Raw genomic sequence first — 21,484 nt, forward strand, 5'->3', positions numbered from 1 at the left:
ACAATTCATTCAATGGCTGAAGCTTGTACGATTAATATTGCTTTTCTGCTTGTTAGTCAACCAAGTATTGCTGCATACCTTTGTGGGTTGCCACTTTGCTCATATCTTGTGGTGCATGGCGTGGTTACTTGGATGCCAATAATCCAGGCATTAGCACATTTAGCCAGCTCCATGAAGATGGATGGACTGACTATTAAGGGAAATACACAGCTATATGGGCTTCTGGTAAGATTACTGACCCAGCAGCACAGCCTTTGCTAAACATGCTTGACAGACACTTGGTGCTATTGTGCTGGCTCTATTTCTCCTATGCATTTGGAGAAACTTCTATGAAATATTTATAAAAATGCACTATGGCCTTGCTGCCATTGCTTTCTATGGCCTTTATCACCATATATCATTTAAGATAACTTTCCCTCATATCTATGTGATAGCAGGGGCCATTTCCTTTACTTTCACTTTCATCTTTCAAATGGGCAACTTGATCACGCGCAACTTTGGGTATGGTAGATTTTTGGCCAGAGCAGAACTCCTTGCCAAGCACAAGGCAGTGAAAATTGTGCTCTCCAATTTGAGGCCTTTTACTGTTTGTCCTGGACAGTTTATCTACCTTTGAATTCTGGATATGGATTTCTTTTCTCTGCTTGAAAACCGTCTGTTTCAAATTACATGACATGATAAAACTTCCATCTCTCTTTTGATAAAGGCAAGAGAAGACTTCACCAAAAGGGCCCTTCACCATGCAAGTAGCAAAAGGAAACTTTTAGCCTGCATTGATGGCCCCTACAGTGATACCATTGACATCAGTGGCTATGGTTCTGTTTTGATGTTTGCAACCAGCATTGGTATTGCAGAGCAGATTCCATTTATCAAGAAAGTTCTGGAAAGTCACTCAAAATGGAAGTCTCCAGTAAGGAGGTTAGTAGTCACTTGGGAGATTGAAGACAAGTGTAAGATTTAAGATAGAGATCTAGCTCACAGCATCTGGTATAACACTGACATTGACTTAGATCAGCTTGACTGGGTCTCTGGCTGGATGCAAGAATTGTTGAACAAAGATCAAGGAAGCTATGTTAGTTGGATAGTGCATATCCAAGCAGTAGATATCTGGTGTTTATGCTAATCATGTAGATTCTCTGCATCTCTATTCACTACCCGATACCTACCATGGCCCCAAAGCTGTTGGGAAATCATGATTGTATAGTCATGTCACCCGGACATATAAACATTGAACAAATGCTAGCTGAAGAGGTGAAATTTGGGAACAGATGGCTCCTGGTTACAGGTATGTTTCTCTTCTCAGTGTTAGCTATCCCTAATGTACCACTAGCTGCAGTTCATAATTCTCTCTGTGACATCATTTGCAGTTGCACCATCACCCACATGTCCAGGCTTAGAGACACAAAACAAATAGAAGGGAAAAACTATGTGACTTCAAGGTTGGATATTAACAGACAGCTCCAACTGATGCAAACAGTCATGCAATTATTCATACAGTCAGTTGAATCCATTAAAGTGAACTCTGATTCTATTGAGTTAGTGGAAGCCAGAATCAATGGATTGATTTATTCCATTGAGTCTGTTTGGAGTGCTCTAGCTCTTCCTGGGCGAGGGCTACAATGGGATGGTCGGGTTGACTCTATTGATTATCACAAGCTTCCTTTTTGAACAGGATAATAGAAGTATTAGACACTGATCAAGAGGATGGATTATTATCAAGACACTAGTCTCTATGTAGTTAGCCTCCAGCTTACCAGCTTGAATCTTCTTTGATCCAATGCAGAGTTTTCATTCTGATTCTCATCTCAACCTCCTCCAAGAAGAGAGAGAGAGAGAGAGCATGAATGTATGGAGTTCATGTTCTGTGGTTCCTATAGCTTCTGTGTATGGTTAGTAGCCTTGTAGGCCATTTGAGAATTATCAAGCTTGAGAGACTACTCTCCTAGGTATATATCAGTCCATAGAGCAAACTAAAAGTTATATTTTGGGCAAACACAATGATTGATCTGAGATAGATGTTCCATTTTTATTCCTGATAAATACCAACATTCTGAATATTTACTAAGCCTCAATTCTATTCTGTCCATAGAAGCAGTTAAGTCAGCACCATGTTCACCCATTAAAAGGGCTGAGAAATGGGCTCCACCCAGTGTGCCTGGAAGCAGTTAGTATGCAAAAATGTTATGTTGTATCTTAGTAATGCTAAGTCTAGATCCAAGGAAGATCTTGTCACTTTTGACTATTGGAGCTCCACACATTTGCTACTGCAGTTTGTGGGGGGGTGTAATTTGATGTTCTTGGGCTTTATTATTGATCCAACACTCTCATGCTTTGCAGCCCTCTTGATATGCTGCTTTGTTTTGTTCACTTTCCAGTGATCAAGGTCCAAGATTGCATCTATAAAACTCTGCATTTGATCTTCCAGTGGCAGCTTGCTGCCCTTGAGAGAAGTAGTGGTGTCTTCATGCCCTGACTATTTGCCCATGAGTTGATGGATATAAGATTATTTCATTGGTTGGTTTCCACAGGGTAGAATATTCCACATTCAACAGATCATGTACAGTTTTGTCCACTTCATGTCCTTCTTTCTCCTCAAAATCTGTTGCAGCATGATTCAAGGCCAACTCAAGAGCTCTGCAGTGAGATTCCAACATATGAATGTAGCTGCCAACCTTGTTGGAACCATAAGACACATAATGTGAGGGAAGCAGATTGCATCAGGCTTGGTGATGAGCTTGGCCAAGATATGAACTGGGAGTTTGCTGAATCCTAGAAAGTACATGGGAAGTACAGCTCATGTATCCATTGTCAAAGAGAGATGATGGCTGTTAATATCTCTTGTTATCTTAGAAGCCCAATCAAGTGAGGGTTGAGACCTACCAGAGATGTGGAAGGGGGAGTTGTCTCTTTCATACTGATTGATAGCTTCATGATGAATTGATAGTTTTGAAGAGAGAATTGCTGGGTTTGATCAAAGTAGTAGATCTATCTTTAAGTATCAGTATGAGGGCGGACTAGATCACTGGGACAATGTGGGATGCCCATCCTATGCCATCCATTGTACTTGAGTGGAACATGGCTAGTGGGTCAAAGATTAGCCTGGATTCTGGCCATGGTGATCTGAGAGACTCACAGGCATAATGTTCCTCAGGGGTACTCAACATGTGTTTGATTGCCTGTGAAGTCATAAAACAATCTCTGAGTTTATGAAATGTTTTTCACTGTGGGTGATTGGTGGGTCACTGTGGGTTGTTGATTGAATAATGGGTGACTTATGGAGTACAGGCAATCTGATATGACTGGCCAACAAAAAAAAAGTAGAATGTGCTTTGCTGGACGCAAATATGATTTAAGATTTTCTATTGTCCTACACTTCCAGAATCCTTGGAACTTACTTGCTTGACATTAGGCATGCATAGAGCTCAGAAGCTTCACCATGGCATTGTGAGAATTGGCACAACTTCTTAAGCATTCATGGAAGCTCTTAGAACCACAGAACCAATACTATGCAGTTCTCCATCTTAGTTGCTTGTAGGAGGAACTACAAGACAAGCTGAACTGAGAAGCTGGAAGCTAACTACATAGAGACTAGTGTCTTGATATGACTTTGGGTTAATTCATGCTATGGAGAAGTGTACAGTACATTCTCATTTATATGCAAGACTATACCCCAGTATGCCCAAACACTGGTTTGATGATCCATTGCCAGGAGTTTAGTTTGGCAGCTTAATCTGAAAACTGAGAAATATAGTGATCAGGGGAATGCTGTCATGGCTGGGTCAGTTGTTGATGAGCTTTTTGTGCTGCCCATATGATGACTGCTGTAATGGCACATGTGCCAGCAAGAACACTGCCTATAATTCCAGCTGATTTCCCATGTTGGGCCAACTTGCTTGGTTCACAGTCATCAGAAACTGTAGGAACTGTGTGGCTTGATACAACAAGCTTTGTAGGGGTATTCTGAGGGTCTTTTTTTGAATGAGAGAAAGCCAAAACACCAGTGAAAGAGCTTGGGGAGTTTGTGGTGATCTGGCTGGAGGCTGATTGGGAATTATAGAAGAAGTTGACCATGCTGTATTGAGACTGGAAAACATCAACTGTTGACATAGTTTAGGTGGACATATGTGATATAACCGCATGAACCATGTGACTGAAACTGGACTGTTGTGGTTTCCCTTCTCCTGGTAGCTCTGACTGGAATTTAGTTATCATCAACTGCTGAATGGTCTTTTTTTTGTTAATATATGAATGTGGGTCTGTCTTATCTGTAAAAGAGGCTAGATTAGATAGAGAATGTTGAGAAAGAAAATGACTCAGAAGGTCTAAAAGAGATTACTGAGTAATTTGTCTTGCTAGATATCAATGAGGTAGAGAGAGATTGGCCATTACCAGGTTGAAAGCCTAAAAATCTTGACAATATTGTTGCTAAAGTAGTTTCTGAGAGTATGGATTGAGATGAGTGCAGTGACACATGAACAACAGAGGTAGAAGAAGGTAGTGAGGCAAGTTCAGCTTCAAGATTTAATTCTGATTTCTCTGGAGCCTGGTTTGAAGTGATGGAAGTTCTCTTGACCACCATTGAGTTTCTTGAGCTCATCTTGATGTGACCTGATGATGTACAGATATTGCTTTCCTGAAAACTCAATGAAATCTTGATTAGAGATACAGTAAGCCAGGTCTTAGAGGAAGAAATTCTAGGAGTCATTATAGAATGTTTGATCAAGGTACTCAGGTGGAATGTTGTCAACAATTCTGCATGAGATCCTGAAAAGTTGGTTGCTTTTGTATCCTATAAGCTTGTGTTTTGAGTAGATAAGCCACCTTCTTCCATTGTGGCTGATGTAGTCTTTATATAACTTTGTTGAAAAATGAGGTTCAATTCTGTCACAGGTTTATTAGGTTGACTGTCAGGGTCAAACAAGCTAGCAGTCATGGTGTGTGATCTGATCAAGGTATCTGCACTGGGCATGTTAAAAAAAGAAATCAAAGAACTTAAAGACAAAGCCCTTGTTGTGGTCCATGCAATGGAGTCCCCTGCATGCGGGGAAGAAATGGTGGGTAGTCCTGATGCCACCATCATCACCAAGGTTGTATTTAAAGATAGTACTGCTTGAGGGCTTTTAACAAATGGAAAAGCATCTTCCACAGTAGCATTTCCTGACAATAATGCAATGAAGATCCAAAATGTTGACACTGCCATCAGAATTTCACAAAAAGCCTTGTTACAATATTTGAGATCAGAGGCAGGATAGACCCAGATCCCATAACCTTATAAAATGGCCCAGGAAAGTGTGTCACCATAGCTCTCATATTGGCAGTCACCCGCACAATCACCTGCATCTTTACTTGAGAGATGATCACATTGGGAAGCAATGCACCATCATGGGCAAGATATATGCACTGGGGATGAACTATAAATCAACTATTACATGGTCCATTATAATGACAAGAGAAACAGCACTCCTTACACATTAATAACAGTTTTGCAGATGTCATCCATATAACAATGTTCTCCTGCATCAATTATTCTTGTGGCTGCTGTGGTTGGATGAACCATCATATAGTATGCTGCAACATCTGCAAGGTACATCTTCACCTCTAGCATGTGGATGAAGCTAATAGTAGCATCAGTACTGGCCAACTGCAAAACAAAGATATATTTGGGAAGAACCCTTGAAACACACTGCTGATCAAAATAATCAAAAGACCATGAAATCAGCCCCAAAGAGTGTCTTGTATAGCAAACAAGAAGCCACTGAACTTACCTCACACCCTGAGGAAAAGGAGATCTTCAACCAGGAGACTGCAACTTCATGACAATTGTTTATACAACTCAATATTTAATAGAGATCATTGGAAGTAGCTAGCAATGTGAACAATTGTATTTGCCTTTAAGAATAGATTGAAAGTAGAAGTTTCAGGCAGAATGTGTGGTCATCTCAGTGTCAAGTGATTGGGTGGGTGCAAAGGATCATGTTACTGGAAATGAATGCGGGTGTTTGCTGAGAATGTTCTAAAATGTTAAATTAAATGCCCATGTGGATATCCTTTTCCTGCTTAACCACAAATGATCTGATTTTCCCCATCCACATAAGCAATCATTCAGTTTAAACAGTGCCCAAGTCTGGCATGCTGATCTTTGTTTAGTGCTGCTCTTCCCAGCTCTCTTGCCTGACATGTTCTAAAAGCCCATGACCAACTTTGCTCAGGTCAGGTTAAGGTGGAATGGCTTGGTGTTAGAAGTCTTTAGCTTCTTCAACTCCTGTATTTCTGCTTTCTAATCCTGGCTTCACACAGGCCTCCTTTGGATTCACCCTCATGTTTAAAAGGTCTAGGGAGCCTTGAATGCTCTCCCCTTTACCAATGAGCAAATCAGCAAAATATCTCACTCAGAGTCCTCTGTGATTCCAGTAATGTTACTTTCTCCAAGCCAGAGTCTCATATAGCCTACTAATGCAGGAAATAGGTGCCACTTCTATGCAAAGCATGCAATAATTGCACTTTTTGCATGACTATTAGATGCCTCCTTGGTCATTAACAAGCTTTGCAGGAAAGCTTGAACTTGGCTCAGATCAACTTTTATCAATTAATGAGTGCCTTGGAGATATTGGAACATTGCTGCAAGAATCTGCAAGCTTCTATTAAGGGGCTTGAATGGAACTGTGAAGTACTTGAAGCTGCTATAGATGAAGAAAGGGCATGGCAAGCTGAGGCTTATCAGGATCTTATGATAGAAAGACAAAGAAATACAACCATGGAAGTGGATCTCTTATTCCTACAATCAGAGAAGCAGATTTTATGGAAGCTGATCACTGAGATCAAACCAGTTCCATCAAACATGGTCTTAAACACTGAGCAATTGGTGACTATCCAACAACTTCTAGACACTCAGAGGGAACAGCAGCAAGTCATCAACAACTTAAAAGCTATGATTGAACTCTACAAACTAGGGCTCCAAAACACCAAGCACATGTCTGAAGGTCATCTTTACCAGGGCAAGACTGTCAGAGTGGAAAATGAAAACCACCCAGAGATAGACTCAGTTTACCCACTGCCAAAGTAAATTCTCTATTGGTGTTGCAAGCTTCTGGTTTGGTTTGGCAGAGAGGGCTTCAGACCATGTATATAGAAATGTATATAGCATTACTTTGTAACCCTTTCAGGATGCACCAGCTATTGAGAAGGAGCAAAACTAAATTGTCTTAGTGATTTTAAATAACTACATAGCATGAAGAAGAAGATTTTTCTCAAATAATATAAAAGTCACCAAAACCTTTCAGTTAGCAACCCATATCAGGATCAAAAGCCCCACAAGACACTGTAGGCAAAATCTTGTGATGGGCCTGTGGTGGCTATTAGATTCCTAGAGTTAATGCACTAACAGTCAGATGATAATCCCTGCTATAGAGTAAAGGGCCTGATTTAAGAAGACCTGATGCTGAATCAAAAGGTCTGGCTCGCATTTTTGAACCAGGCAGTGGGGCTTTGTTAACTGATATTTTGGCACTGAGGATGGCTTGTTCAAGACTATGGAAGTGGCATGAATTCCTAGGAGTGCACCAGCCTAATGATGAGGGAAAATTCATCCTCCCACCACTTCCTGTCTATAATGATCCCTCAGATGCACATAAGGAGCATTGATGATGTTGTCATGGAAGATATAACTGTTCATGGTGTCACCAAATCTAATTGTGAAGTTCATGAAGCAATCTCAGGAATCAACATGATTGGCTTAGCTGATGCTGTTGGTGACCCAACCCTATAATGTTTGTAGTTAGCACAAGCTGTTTCATGTGTCAATCAAATATGACAGCTACATACATGGGACAAAGCACTACATTTTGAACAAGTACATGTATGAATTCCACTAAAGCAAAAGAGAGTGGAATTTATGCTCAAATGCAGTGGATGTCATACCCCTGAATCATTATGATCTGGAGAAATGGCTTCTCTCAAAAGCTGCTTGTCTTGGCATTCACTCATGCACCAGGCTCTAAATAATGCTTTCTTCACAAGAATCACAACTGGACTCAGCTACACCTTTCAAACACATGATAATGCAGATGATAAAGGGAGGTAATTCACCTGTATCACTGAGTCTTACAGTAGTGAAGTGGAAAATCCAGAGAAATGGGCTTGCATGCATGAAATGAGTGATGCCAAGCTGCTAATGACCTTATGCTTCTGTGGAATTTGACCTTGGGTTCTGGGCCCACTTCATGGCTGTAGGCTCAATCAGTAAGCACTGTGACTAAATGCTCAGGATTCTCTTTCAACTTCTGTCAAACAATAAGAATCTCTCAACTTCTCAGTACATCTTGATTCATTTTGGAAGCATTCTATGTTCTCATAATTTGAACAGTACTATGTGATAGAAGTTTGCTGGAGAATTAATGCCTGCATGTTGCTCATGAGACCTGACAGTTTGGTACACTCCAGGTCTTCTGAATCAACTGTTGTCTTCTAGACCCTAGACACTATTGTCACACATGGCCAATGGCACCTAGTCATGTATCTTTTGTCAAAGTTTGAATAGTTTGCGCAACTGACTCAGCCCAAGGCTGGAGTGATGTCTCAATGTACTGGATGATCCTTGCAATCTCTCTGTAAGATGTTTATGTCAGTGACATTCTCTCAGAGTGCAAGCTTCAGGGTGACTACTGATTCTTGATCTCAAGTCTATTATAATTAGGGACAACATTCTTCAGTTGCTTGAGATCTGACTGTGATCAACTTACTTCTTCTGAATATTCTTCACCTCTATCTCTAACAGTTGAAGTTGGAAAGTGTGCGGCAGCTGTTTGGGTGGATTGATGGCTCTAGCCATGATATCTGGTGATGGTGTGGGGTGAATGGGAAGTGGGGTGTTGACTGGGCCTTTGATGGTTCCATCACCCGTGCAATTGAGGCTATTTGGTGTCACCTCCACATTGTTGCTTTCATTTCAAGAGCCCAGAATGATTGATTCTCACTTGTGCACAGCCTCTGAAGGCTGGACTTCTGGTTGGTTTGCCAAAGATTGTGTGAAAACATTCAGGCTGGCTGGATCTATTTCCTGTGCCCACTGTTTGTATAAATCAAGCCATTCAAACTCCCTTGCCTTCATTTTGATTGGTGTTTCTTATCACTTAGGTTCCTCCTGATGGGATTTTGCAAGCTTAAATAGTTGGATATCTGAAATTCTGACACTTTTGCTACAGGCATCTTCATTTTCACAAAACTAACACCATCACCTGATCACCCAGGGAGAGTTCAGACCACTGTAACTATATGATATGCCTCCAAACAACACTTTCTGTACTCTTTAAATGAAGAGAAGCTCCTTTGGAAACTAAAGCAATCAAACCCATATAGAAAATGGAAGGATCTTCAGACAGAATTTAACCAGTCTGTACCCTACAGCTGACAGAGAAGCATGAATGGCATTAAAAATAAATGGAAAGACCTGGAGCATCATAAAAAAGATGTGAACTTACTCAAAGAATTGAGAATCAAGAATTCACACACAGATTTGCATGAGACAACAATTATTTTCAATCAACAAGTTTCTCTCCATTGCCGCAAAACTGTTGAAACTATCACAAAAATGTGGGAGGATTCTCAGCATGAGAAATATGGAGTGACAGCTCACCCAGACCTTCAGTTTCATAGTTCACTGCAGCATACATGTGACAACCACAGAAGTGCAGTTGTTTGCAAATTGGTAGGGCCCAGTCATAATATTCTTGGTATAGGATAAATTGACTTATGACATGGAGCTGCAGAGTCAAGAATTTAATCACAACAAAATCCATTCAGATAGCTACACTTGTGAGGGAGCTGTGAGTCACTCATCTCCTTCATAACAATTAGTTGCTGATCAGACCATTTCAATAAAAAGCCTAGCAATCAGACTGACCTCAGCAAAACCAATAATCCAGTTCTTGGCAACAGTTGCCAGTCAGAGGCTCTAAACAATCCAGTTAACCACCTAAATGATTGTTATTCTATAGAGTCTGTGATATGTCAAGAAGGCAGTGTGGATATCTGTATTGCAAACTCCTGTCTCTTCTATCCAGGCAATATTAATTGGCAACCTCAACTGACTCCTCATCACACAAAATATTCACAATAAATAATTCACCAGCAATTGTGTTGTACTCTCTGTGTAGCAGGCCAGAGATGTCAGCATAAGGCTTGCAAGATAGCTTTTAGGCTGCTGTACAGTATTTCCTGTTGCCAATGCACAGAACTCTATCTATTATTTAGCTACTGTACATATAAATATGATGTCATGCTTTCCCTAGAGTGATGAGGTTCTCAGTATATCTATCTTATATTGTAATCAAACTTTATGTGGCATGAGAATTCCAGACTTCTGATATCAAGCAGAATGAACATAGGGCATGATGAACAATTATCCTGACAAAAAGTAATTCTTTTTACAGTCGCCTGTAACTTCACCCTGTATGACATAAATGTGGAGTCAGGGTATAATTTAAGACATATAAAGGAACCTGGTGTCTCTAAATCCACTTTCACAAGATCAGCTTTTCTGTAGCAAAGTGATTTTCATACTCCTTGACAAGATGAGCCAGCCATCTTTAGTCAACATTGGTCAGAATGTAAGTTCTAAGATAAGAGACAACTCTTTTTAGAATGCTAACTTAGTCACCAGGCCAATTTGACTTTCTACTGGAAGACCATGAAAATTTTCTTCGCGCGTGAAGAGACCTTACACTACTACATAGAACAGCTGCAACAGCATAATGTGCAGCTGCAACAGCACAATGCACAATTCATACAATCTTTACAAGAGATGGATGCCATGAATCAGCAGGAAAAGGCTAAAAAGATTCAACTACAGAATGAGCTCACTTATTTGCAGGAGAACCACTGAATATCCATAATAGAACAACAGGCTTTGGTAGCTGAGTTATTAAGGGAGAAAGCCTGCCGCCTTGCTGATCTCAAGAAGTTATATGAAGAGATCAAATGCTGTTGTGAGCTTGAAAGTCAGCTGGAGCAGGTGGCAAGAGATGAATCTGCTTTGGGGCCAGAGCTTCATAAGCCCCAAGATAATGAAATGGTTAAATTGGAAGACTTTTCCTCATACTAAAGATACTGGTGAAAATGGGCTGAGTGGCAGAGTGGAGGTAACTTGGCTAGACATATGATGTGGAGCACACTTTTTCCTAAAGATCATTTATTATCTGAAAGTCTAGATTTCTCCCAGTGTGTATCCTGGTAATCATATATTCTGGGTAAGGTACTCTGTTCATCTTAACAATCAGTTGAACCCATTCTTATGTTTTAATTTATCATCACATATCCACCTTGAAGCTGTATAGATATTAAATCATGCTGAACAAATATGACATGATCTTTCTGACAAGTTCACTTGCAGGCTACAAATCCTCTAAAACCTTTATGCAGGCAGCTTGACTGCAAGCTGATACCCTGCAAAAATTGCTGTCCATGAATAAGAAAATTGTGAAGTTAAGTGTGACCCGGAGCTAGAACAAGGGAAAGAGTAGATTGATAAGTTGCATGAAGTTGTTGACCAGGAACAGCAATGGGTCTAACCTCCTCTGCAAGAAGAGTCATGGACTCAGTATCAACAGTTAGTTCATGGAGGAACCAAGCTGGCACAGCTATAGTGACACATGTGAACAAGCACACATTTAACCTTGTTGCAATTAAGCAGAGGAAGCTTGCTCCTGAAATGAGTTCATCAAACCTGAGGGCCACATCCCATGACAACATAGTGGGCCTACAAAAGATGTACTTCAATGGCACAGATATCCTTCTTCTCTATAATAATGTGGGAAACATGCATGTATCTCTTGCCAATATTCCAGGTCCCAGTGAGTCTTTGATTGAGGCTGAGATTGCAGCAATGTGCAAGCAGGTGAGTCTTCTAAGTGGCTTGTCATTCACAAAAAGTTGGAAATAAACCACAGAGACCCTACTGAAAAGAACACTCTGCTGATTTAACAGGAATAGTCATAATTGATGAGCAGTTTCTGCAATTTCTAGATTCCCTCTGCTAATCTGTGCAGCCAATGGTGCAGAGATATGCTTGGTAGGGTGACTTGGCTTAGGGCTTGATGGTTGGGCTAAAGTGGGGCCCTCAAATGCTTGACTTTGTACTCTGTACAGAGTATGGAGTACACTGTAAAAGCAACCATATCTCTGCAAAAGCAGATGATTTCCTCATACATGTCTTTTTGACATTTTCACTGGGTTCTGAGTACTTGATTCCACATTTCTCTGTGGCAGTGAAGAACAATGCAGTGAATGGTGATTCCTTACTATCTAAGTTGGGGGTATGTAATGTAGTGTACCTTGCATGTTTGGAGGTTGACAGGTATGTTCAAGTTGCCCAAGCTGGGTCTGGACTTGAATCTATGGGTGTCTGAACCACTTGGATCTCCAAATCCAACACAACTGGATTCTAGAATTAAGGATACATATTACTTGACTTAAGCCCAGTTTTTGTAATTAGTGTTGAGCTGTACCGCACTTTCATCATGTTTGATGCCAAACAAAAGAACATGTCAATTTCACCAAGAAATCTGTAAAGAATGATCAACAGGATGAATGAAACTGGCATTGTTGAAATCAAACTGAATGCTACACTCCAAGAACTGGAGTCCAAGCCCCATACCCTTGGACAAATGATCACTATCCCTGAGGAAAGTTTTGTTAATACCAGATTGTCATCAGCCAGCAGTTATTATAAGTCTTGTGATGAGGTCCCCATCATGAATCTTGACCATATCATTGCTTGTCATGGAGGAAGAACCTCAAGCATTGACTGCCTGCTGGAAAAGATGGGTGAAGCAAAGAGAGTATTGCTGTTGTTAAAAGAGAAGCTACTGGATCTGAAAAAAGAAAATAGATGATTATAAGCAGAAATTGTGTATTATCAAAATGTGTGACAGGTGCTGATGGGGCTCTATACCAAGACAGTTGAAGTGTACAAAGTGTCAACAGGGATGATGGAGATGCTACATGAAGCAGTACAGATCTTGTTGCAAGATCTAAATACTGCTGAATGTGATCTCTTGCAGTTTTGGGGTATATCAATGGATCCAAATCAAGAAAACCAGGAGGGACAACCTTTCTAAAGAGGTCCCAAGGCACCAACTCCTCTGCTGCTGCACAAGGTTTTAAAATTAGCCTAAGTTGTGTATGTTAGCATAAAATTTTGGAGTGTTGTTGCATTGTAATAAAACAATGATATAAAGGCATACAAATCATATAACTAAGTCCCCAGTTCCAATTGTATCATATAATGATTTGCAAGAAGCAAAAGTTGCTTTGTAGCTACAATTATTTACATTTAGCTATGGTGTATTAAACATGCATGCAGCAACAAAAGACCAGTTCCCTTCTTAGACACAGGTTATAGATATGAGGTGCACATATTCTCTATTGAAGTCTATTGAACTTCTGGCTACCACCATTCAACCTCGGCTGCCTTTTCAGACTCCTGATAAAGATTCAATACTGTAGTTGTGTGAAAGGAAATACAAGAGTAATAGGATTGATGTACAGTAGTAATCCAAACTGAAAAAGCTGAAAATTGAATGTGTATGAATGTAAACAACCAAATTCAGTAAGCTAGAGCTTCTGGCTCCCTGTTGCGGCTTCCTGGCTTTTTAGTTGTGACCTTAGAACTTTGGGTGGGTACCAAAATTGTAGAGTGTATTAGAAATGTTGTACTTACTACAAAACATGAACTTTGGTCTGCTATCTTACCTTTTTACTGCTACTTACATGTTAAATGTTCTGAATTGACATGTCTCACTTCTGCTTTCCAAAACAAATTGGGTTTTGGACTTGTACAAAAAGTCTGATTACCCAGTCACTTCTATTTTACAAGTGTCATTCAATGTGGGTGTTCTGTAGCCCTCTATCTGGCTTCTTGGAGAAATGGCTTTGGTTGATTGAATGAACCACCCAAATCAGCAAAAACAGGAGTAAGAGAGATGTGCATGGAGCCTTTTTTCCACAATTATAGATGACATACATATTGTTGAGGCATACCCCCTCCAAATCATATCTTTGAAAACTGAGTTTATTATCATTTAGGATGGGGAAAACATTGATTTTGTTCATCACACTTCCTTTATGGTCACTAGCAAGCCCTATTGAATATGCTAAAACTACTTATAATTTGTTTTCTGTCATGCATCAATCCTTGAAGGGGTTACTGAAACTGCAAGCATTTGAGACTCACACAGGCATCAATGCATGCACAAAATTGGGCTCCCATAAGAACTTGAGGCACTGTGCAGTACAAACATTGGGTGTGCAGCCAGGGGACCTTGATGCAATGTGTGGGAAAGAAAGCCCTGATGATAACACAACTTGTCTGCTTGGTGTTTGTTGTTCCTCTGCTGGTTATTGCAGCATGAGAATTTTCTATCAATACCAAATTTTCTCACAGCTAACACACTCTTAGACAGGTCATGAGTTTTGTTCTCTAAACAGCTCAGAAAACTCTTGTCAAATAAATTATAGTTCATGTGAAATTATCTCACATCCTCCAAACTGTGATTCAGGTTCAATGCTATGCCATGCAGTTGGTTATTTTCAACTGGATAGCATTAAAATGCAGCAATGCAACAAGATTGACCCCGAAAATATAAACATGGATGGGTTGACTCATCTTTTTCTAGCATTTGCGGGCATTAATCCATCAAATTTTGAGGTCAGCCTTGCAAATCCTGCTCATGAGGACCTTTGCACCAGGCTTGTCCACAAAAATTCCAACATCTGTGAGATCTGGATAGCACTAGGAGGCTGGGCATTCACAGATGTGGACACAACAAAGAAAACATGGAGTGAACTTGCATCATGTTCTAATAGCCATCAGAGATTTATTGCATCAGTTAAAGTGTTCATGGCCAAATATAAATTGAAAGGCATTGATATTGATTGGGAATAGTATGCTTGTCTATGACATATTTCATTCTGTCACTCATTGCTAATAGAATATCCAGCCCAGGAACCCCAGAGAGAAATGGCCAACCAGATGATACAAAAAACCTTGTGTCACTTGTCAAAGAGATGCATGCAGCTTTCAGAAGTTCTTATGGCATTAGTGTTGCCCTTCCAGCCAGCTATTAGTATTTATGATGGTTTGATCTGAAAGCAATGGAGGATTATGTTGACTTTTTTGGCCTTATAACATATGATCTCCATGGTGCTTGGAATAATTCTGGGTATTATGGGCATAAGATTGCGGGCCATATCAACATATCTGAGATTCAGAACATGATTTCCCTGCTGTGGTATGCAAAAATCAATCCAGCCAAAATCAACCTGGGCCTGGCATATTATGGCCAAGGCTATACACTTCAGGACCCCAGCTGTAACTGGGCTGGTTGTCAGTGGACTGGTTTAAGTGATGCTGGGTCCTGCACTATGACTAGGGGTGTAATGTTACTGCAAGAGATTGAAACTCTTATCTCTGAGAAAGGAATTCAACTCCAGCTATTGCAGAAGAAGATGATGAAACAAATCACATTTGGTGACCAGTAGATTGGATATGATGACTTGGAGACAATTAAAATGAAAAAGCAATGGGCTAGTCAATTCTGCTTTAGAGGCACAATGATTTGGAGCATTGATCAATACTCTGGCTCTAGCAGTGGAAACTTGCCAAAAAAAGGCAATGATTATTGGCTAACTTCTGCAGATTTGAGCAAAAGCCCACCTCTAGAATGGCTGCCATATTCTACTACCACAGCATCTGGCAGTTCTAACACAATAATGGAGCAAATACTCTTAAACACTTTATCACCTCAGTTTGCAAGTCACACCACAACTATGACAGATGCTTTACAGGGCATTTAAATTCCTTATCAGAAGGCAACAACAACAATTACAGCAGCAGCAAATTGCCTTACAAAACCTGATGCTACACAAAATACTCTGGAGAAATCTAGCAAGGCTGAAACTCAACTGCCTGAAACACAGATGGTTACAGTAACACTCACTGCTTCTTCAGCTTGATTGACTTCTTTGACCTTAGATCCCACAATGTCAGAAGCAATAACAACAATGTCTAAACAAACCATGAATCTGAGTGATGTACTGGATCCTGAACAAGTCCCCATTGATTGTACTGGTCCAGGTACATATGCTGACCCAATACATGTTAAAAATGCAGTCATTTTGGGACAGAAATTTTGTGAAAAAATGAAGGGAAGAGAAATAGTCAGTGAACTGCTAGGAGATATACTTGAAACTTTATGCATTGGTTATAGTTCCAATGCATATTGCAAAGCCAAAGTGAAATTTCAAGTCAAGGTGTTAAAGTGTCAAGAACTGAAGATCAGCTCTACCACTTTCAAGGCCATGGACTGCAACCAGAATCTGAAAAGGATCATCCATGGATGCAATACTGTGACTTATAAGAAGTATGGGGAGGTGTTGATGTTGGGAGAATGTATGAAGTGGGCCATGATGCCTCAGAACACATATGTGGAGTGAAAGGAGGAGCTGATGGTTGACAAATGCTAAACTTTGAATCAGTTCTCTTGAGCTTATGCATTTGTGGAAATAGTTGCCCACCTTCTATAAGGTTTTTGCTGAATGTTGATAAGAACTCTGACAACATAAAACTATACTCCATACAGCTGGAGTCAAAACCAGTCAAGCTCAAGAGCCAAGAAAGGCTAATCCACTTATGGAATGTAAACAAAAAATAAAATTTTCAAGTATGGAGTACAGTACAGAGTATTCCAGCTGTATTATGTTTTCATATTTAAAAAAACAATACTATAGTAACACACTTGTATTGGTGATACAGGAAACTAGAAGCTTCCATGGAAAACAGGCAAACTCTACCAAGGCTGAGGCCTGGTGGAAGAAGTTCCCATTCATCCCATGTCATGGTTCCTTGTCATCAGCTCCTCAAACAGGCTTTCAAGAACCTGTTCTGGATTTAATGGAGATGCCTCTTTGAGAGCATGCAACCATCCATGATTACTTTTGCCTTTTATCTTGCACTGTCAGCCATATTCCTCTATAGGACTGGGCACCATGATGGCAGCTAACATTCTTGCTCTTGATTAGGCTTTTCAGTGGTGTAGATTGCCTCCTCAGGATGATGTTGAGTCCTCAATATGAGGACCATACTTCTCAATTTCAGCCACCCAATTCCTGGAAATGAACTTCTTTATATTGCCACAAAGGTACACTGTCCATCTTTTGCCCATCCCTGCATGAGCACTCTGGTCCCTTGCACCAGCCAAACCAACTAGGCTTCCTGCAGGTGCCACAGCAGGAGGATGGCAGGCTTCTTGATGGGCAGCCATCTATAGAGTAGTTGTATCTGTTATGTCATTGAGTGGAGGGTAACTCTTAATAACCAACTGAACTTTGTCTAAGGATACAGAGCAAGACCTGGTCTTAGCACCTAGTTTGCAGTGGCAGCAGATAAAGCAAGCTGCTGAAAATGTCCCTGTGTTGAAAAATAGGCCATAATTGACAAGTGAAGTCAGATGAAACCATGATCAAAGTATCTGTTAATGACAGATCACAACCTGATGTGAATAAGTAAAAGCAGCTGCTGATGTGGGGAAACCTCTTTTGTTGTAGCAAGAAGCTGACTTCATATATCCATTAACTATATAGATGACAGCAACCCACATCTTTCCAGAAATGAAGACAAAAGAGAGATCACATTGGTAATCAAGAGAATGCTTTCTGAACAAGATGCCCAGATCAATGCTGAGCAGATTTCAGGACAGCCTTCAGCTTGGTGAGATGTATACAGAACAATGTGCTGTTCTGGTTCACCATATCACCATGAAGATCAATACTGCTGGCAAGATCCTGTGGGGAAAAAGCATTATAAACTTAGAACAGTTCACTTGAAGAGGCTTGTCAAATATGTCCAACAAGATAAAATATTAGAGACACACAGTGATATTCCTGATGATGTTCATGAAGATTTATATAGAGAGGAGGCACAGTACCTTGAGAGAGACAACAGAAAGAACCCATCCATATTACTCAGGAATTTGTTTGCCCACCAATCAATATCAGCTTCCTTCCAATACAGCTGTCCCAAGCTGTGAGGCCTGTATCAGTTAGCACAGAAGTGCTAAGCTCTAGCATTACCAGTTCTACCTCCATCAATGTCTATGGGCTCTTTGATGTAGCAGTAGAGAAATATGCCAACTGGCAGCAGTCGCGTGTGAGTAGTGAGGTCTACAAGGAACATATTAAAATCGCTCAGGATGTGGCATTGGATCACTGTTTGGATCTTCAGCAGATCTTCAAGGACCAAGATCCTGGCTTCTTTGTCAAGCAGGGTGTAAAGGTTGGTGTCATGTGTGGTTTGTTAGTGATATTGCTGATTAGGTCAAACATTGTGAGCAAAACAGTAGCTATAAGGTCTTTTGGATTGAAGTTTGGAGATTATCATTAAAATATTGTTATTAAAGCAAGTTATTACTGTACAGTAGTGTTAATTTATACTGTTTTAGTCTTGCTGGGGGTTTTGCTTATTACATATTTCTCTAATCACTTTGCCTCTGGCACTCAGATTAAGCAGTCATAATATTAGACTTCCGCGAGACCAGCACCTTCTGCAGACTCTGCATTATATCTCTTCAACAGACAGACTGGCATGCTGAAAATGCCCTTTCACACTTTGTTCTCTTGCACTCACAACCTCAACACAGCATGCAAGGAAGGTTTCAAATCCTTGATCAGGGTTGTCTTCATAGGATTGCCACTGGCATTAAATAAAGACTTTTAGCTCAGCAAAAAATTCTTTGATTGGGTTCAGATCTGGTGAATATGGCAGCAGGTATACTAGTTTGACACCAGCTTCTAAGCACACTTGCTCTAACTTTCCAGAGTGATAAAATGATGCATTGTCCATAACCAGGGCAGACTTTGGCTCAGGCCACTGACCACAGTGCTGGAGCAGCTCTTCAATAAAGTCCTCAAAGGCTGAAGCATCAGTCAAGCCCTGAAAAACACGCGAAAGGATAATATGGTCTAAAGCATATGCAGGTAGAATCTGATATCATTGATCATGATGAAATTTGGAGATTTGAGATGATGCTACACCAAGAGGTGACCAGCCAGTGCATCTGAAGCTGATTCTTTGATCACACCCTGATTTGTCCACATAAACAAGCTGAGACAAGTGAAAATCAGAAATGAAATGAAAATATGTGTCTTGTAAATCTGAGTTCTGCTCTCTTGCTTTCTGTCTCACTGTTTTTTTCAACCAATCTTGAAAGAAAAGGGCACATGTATACTAGATGTTGTCACTCACACTTTGAACTCATCCCAAAGAAAAATGGCCATCTTGTCAAGATACAAACCAGTCTTTTCAAGCAAATGATCACAAAGAGCTTCCAGCATAATTGGTGAGATGCTGTGTGGGTGTCCACCTTTATTTGGAGATCTAACAGTGCTGAAGAGTTGCTGGTTTGAGCAGATTCTAGAGATTGCATGCTTGCTGCAGTTGGCAGCCACAGCTATCTGAGCATTAGTCAGTAATGGATCACCTTGAATCATATTGTGAATAAGCTGCAGCCATGAAGACACTAAGTTGGGTGCCCTGCTGTCTTGAGCTTTGTGTTAAGATTGCTTACAGAGCAATAGGGTGCAGTGGCCTTGTAACTATGGTTCCTAGTTAACTGTACATCAGGTCAAATGAAGATCTGAGCTGAGAGCCTTGACCCATGGCTGTAAAAGCAGTCAAGATGGTCTCTTGACCTAAAGGGAGATAGTGCTTGACCCTTACAAAAATAGGTAGCAAAGCTACTTTTCACTAAACCAACCAAATCCTCAAAGTTATCAGCCTTCCAGTCAGCCTTGATGCCTATGGTTCTATAAGATGCTGTCCTATCCAATACATTCATCTGTCAGAGATGAAGTGAATGGTATGACTTGAAAGTTTCCTCACCCAAGAAACTGAAAATCCAGCTTCATGTATTGCTTGCAGAATGTTCTTCCTAGCAATTTAGATCTGTTCTGTGGATAAATAAAATAATCTCAGAAACCACTGCAGTAAGTTTGAAAATGTTTTATCTAGAGTTAACCTAACTATGAATTTAAACAAGGAACTGATCAGAATTACAGCAGACAATGGGCTGGTTGTTTGGGACACTGGGTGTTTTGGGCAGGTGCTCCAAAAATTGCCACAGCCAGCAGCCCAGTTCCCGGGGTTGATACATTTTGTGGGCATAGCAGCCAAAGACAAAGTGCTCAAGAAGCTCTTCTTCCATGGTGGGCTAGGACATGATGAATGGGGACCCATATACCTCCACCTGGATCCTCTTACAGTTGATAATGACAGCCCAGTCCTGATTGTTGACAGCAACCCATTCCCTGAGTTATCATCATGGACAAACTGCAAGCTTGACAGGGAGGCTAGACTCTACCAATTTAGGTAGCCCCTACCACCTACAGCCACACCTTTTGACATTCTTTTTGGTCAGCTGCTCTTGTTGTTCAGTGATGTTATACTTATTTTTGCCCAAGACTTTCCCAAACCACCAGACATAATCTCTTGATTGAAGACATGGGCAGAGATTGGAAGCACATCAAGTCTCCCTTATAGTGTCTGTTCTTCAGTAATGATTATAATACCAGAGGAATTTTCTGAAGATTTGTCCATTGATACCTTAAATAGGCAGGAAGATGAGCCAATAACTGAAATTTTTTGCATGGTGGAGATATTCCAATAGAGTCCCTGCTCTTCAGATGTGGATCAGCATTACAATGAATCTATAGGAGGAATTGTATGTGGAAAAAAGTATGCAAGATAAAAGGTCTAGTATTAGCAACTATATACAACTTGTAGACAAGATTGCCACTGGCTTCCAACAAGAGGTTCACACAGTAGCAGTCTTTTATGTGTGCTTGCAAGCACATGACTTAGTGCCTTGCAAGAACACATGTACTCCCAACAGCTCACAAGCTGAGGTCCTGGGCTCTTACAGATGTTGTTTGTCTGTGTAAGAGGTTTGCAGGTGAATTCTTACAAGCTTGTTCCTAGTTCAAAAACTTAGTTACTCTAAGTATTTGAAAAGCTATTTTTCACTAATTAATTCTGATTTCTCAGCTACCAAACAGTATAGAACATACTAGAATTTAGTAGAGATTGGTCAGAATTTGCAGGGATCAATTTGGCTTAGCTATACCAAGAGTATCAAGTTGATAGAGCTGATTTAGTGCTGGTGTGAGGCCTGGAGAGCAAAGATCAGATGAGAAGGGGTAGAGAGATAAGATGGAAGTAGATAAGATAAGATAAGAGCTCTAGCTTAGCTTGACACAGCTCAACAAAATGTGAGTAAGCAAGAATCTTGGCAAGGAAAATCAAAATCAGAAAGTGTCCAGTGAGAGATTTTTCAGATAAAAAGAGTGTAATAACACAGCAAATAGTAGAGATATAGTAAAGAAAATTTAGTAGTTTGTTTAAAGAGTGTTATTGAGCTTGTCTCTCAACATTCAGATC

General features: G+C 40.4%; 7 protein-coding genes across 7 annotated transcripts; 6 read left to right on the top strand and 1 right to left on the bottom strand.

Moving 5' to 3' along the window:
* Window positions 1–177: 177 nt before the first annotated feature.
* CIMG_07382 (uncharacterized protein) lies at window positions 178–1,414 on the top strand (the record flags this gene model as incomplete). Its single annotated transcript, XM_001243485.2, has 6 exons — window positions 178–225; window positions 275–586; window positions 707–950; window positions 1,011–1,072; window positions 1,132–1,285; window positions 1,368–1,414. 6 exons carry the CDS (start codon window positions 178–180, stop codon window positions 1,412–1,414), a joined length of 867 nt encoding a protein of 288 aa, XP_001243486.2.
* Window positions 1,415–6,754: 5,340 nt separating this feature from the next.
* CIMG_07384 (uncharacterized protein) lies at window positions 6,755–7,063 on the top strand (the record flags this gene model as incomplete). Its single annotated transcript, XM_001243487.2, has 1 exon — window positions 6,755–7,063. One exon carries the CDS (start codon window positions 6,755–6,757, stop codon window positions 7,061–7,063), a length of 309 nt encoding a protein of 102 aa, XP_001243488.2.
* A 1,594-nt stretch (window positions 7,064–8,657) lies between these two features.
* CIMG_11961 (uncharacterized protein) lies at window positions 8,658–9,106 on the bottom strand (the record flags this gene model as incomplete). Its single annotated transcript, XM_012358749.1, has 3 exons — window positions 8,658–8,679; window positions 8,739–8,909; window positions 8,973–9,106. 3 exons carry the CDS (start codon window positions 9,104–9,106, stop codon window positions 8,658–8,660), a joined length of 327 nt encoding a protein of 108 aa, XP_012214172.1.
* A 2,448-nt stretch (window positions 9,107–11,554) lies between these two features.
* On the top strand, window positions 11,555–12,887 carry CIMG_13145 (uncharacterized protein; the record flags this gene model as incomplete). The annotated part of the gene is made up of 3 exons (XM_001243489.2): window positions 11,555–11,890; window positions 12,084–12,349; window positions 12,578–12,887. 3 exons carry the CDS (start codon window positions 11,555–11,557, stop codon window positions 12,885–12,887), a joined length of 912 nt encoding a protein of 303 aa, XP_001243490.2.
* A 1,715-nt stretch (window positions 12,888–14,602) lies between these two features.
* CIMG_11964 (uncharacterized protein) lies at window positions 14,603–15,534 on the top strand (the record flags this gene model as incomplete). The annotated part of the gene is made up of 3 exons (XM_012358750.1): window positions 14,603–14,937; window positions 14,994–15,079; window positions 15,146–15,534. The coding sequence occupies 3 exons, from the start codon at window positions 14,603–14,605 to the stop codon at window positions 15,532–15,534; spliced, it is 810 nt and encodes a 269-aa protein (XP_012214173.1).
* A 501-nt stretch (window positions 15,535–16,035) lies between these two features.
* CIMG_07389 (uncharacterized protein) lies at window positions 16,036–16,488 on the top strand (the record flags this gene model as incomplete). Its single annotated transcript, XM_001243492.1, has 1 exon — window positions 16,036–16,488. The coding sequence occupies one exon, from the start codon at window positions 16,036–16,038 to the stop codon at window positions 16,486–16,488; it is 453 nt and encodes a 150-aa protein (XP_001243493.1).
* Window positions 16,489–20,072: 3,584 nt separating this feature from the next.
* Window positions 20,073–20,420, top strand: CIMG_07391 (uncharacterized protein; the record flags this gene model as incomplete). Its single annotated transcript, XM_001243494.2, has 1 exon — window positions 20,073–20,420. One exon carries the CDS (start codon window positions 20,073–20,075, stop codon window positions 20,418–20,420), a length of 348 nt encoding a protein of 115 aa, XP_001243495.2.
* Window positions 20,421–21,484: the final 1,064 nt, after the last annotated feature.

Source organism: Coccidioides immitis, assembly GCF_000149335.2.
Source record: "Coccidioides immitis RS genomic scaffold supercont3.2, whole genome shotgun sequence".
Taxonomy (NCBI): domain Eukaryota; kingdom Fungi; phylum Ascomycota; class Eurotiomycetes; order Onygenales; family Onygenaceae; genus Coccidioides; species Coccidioides immitis.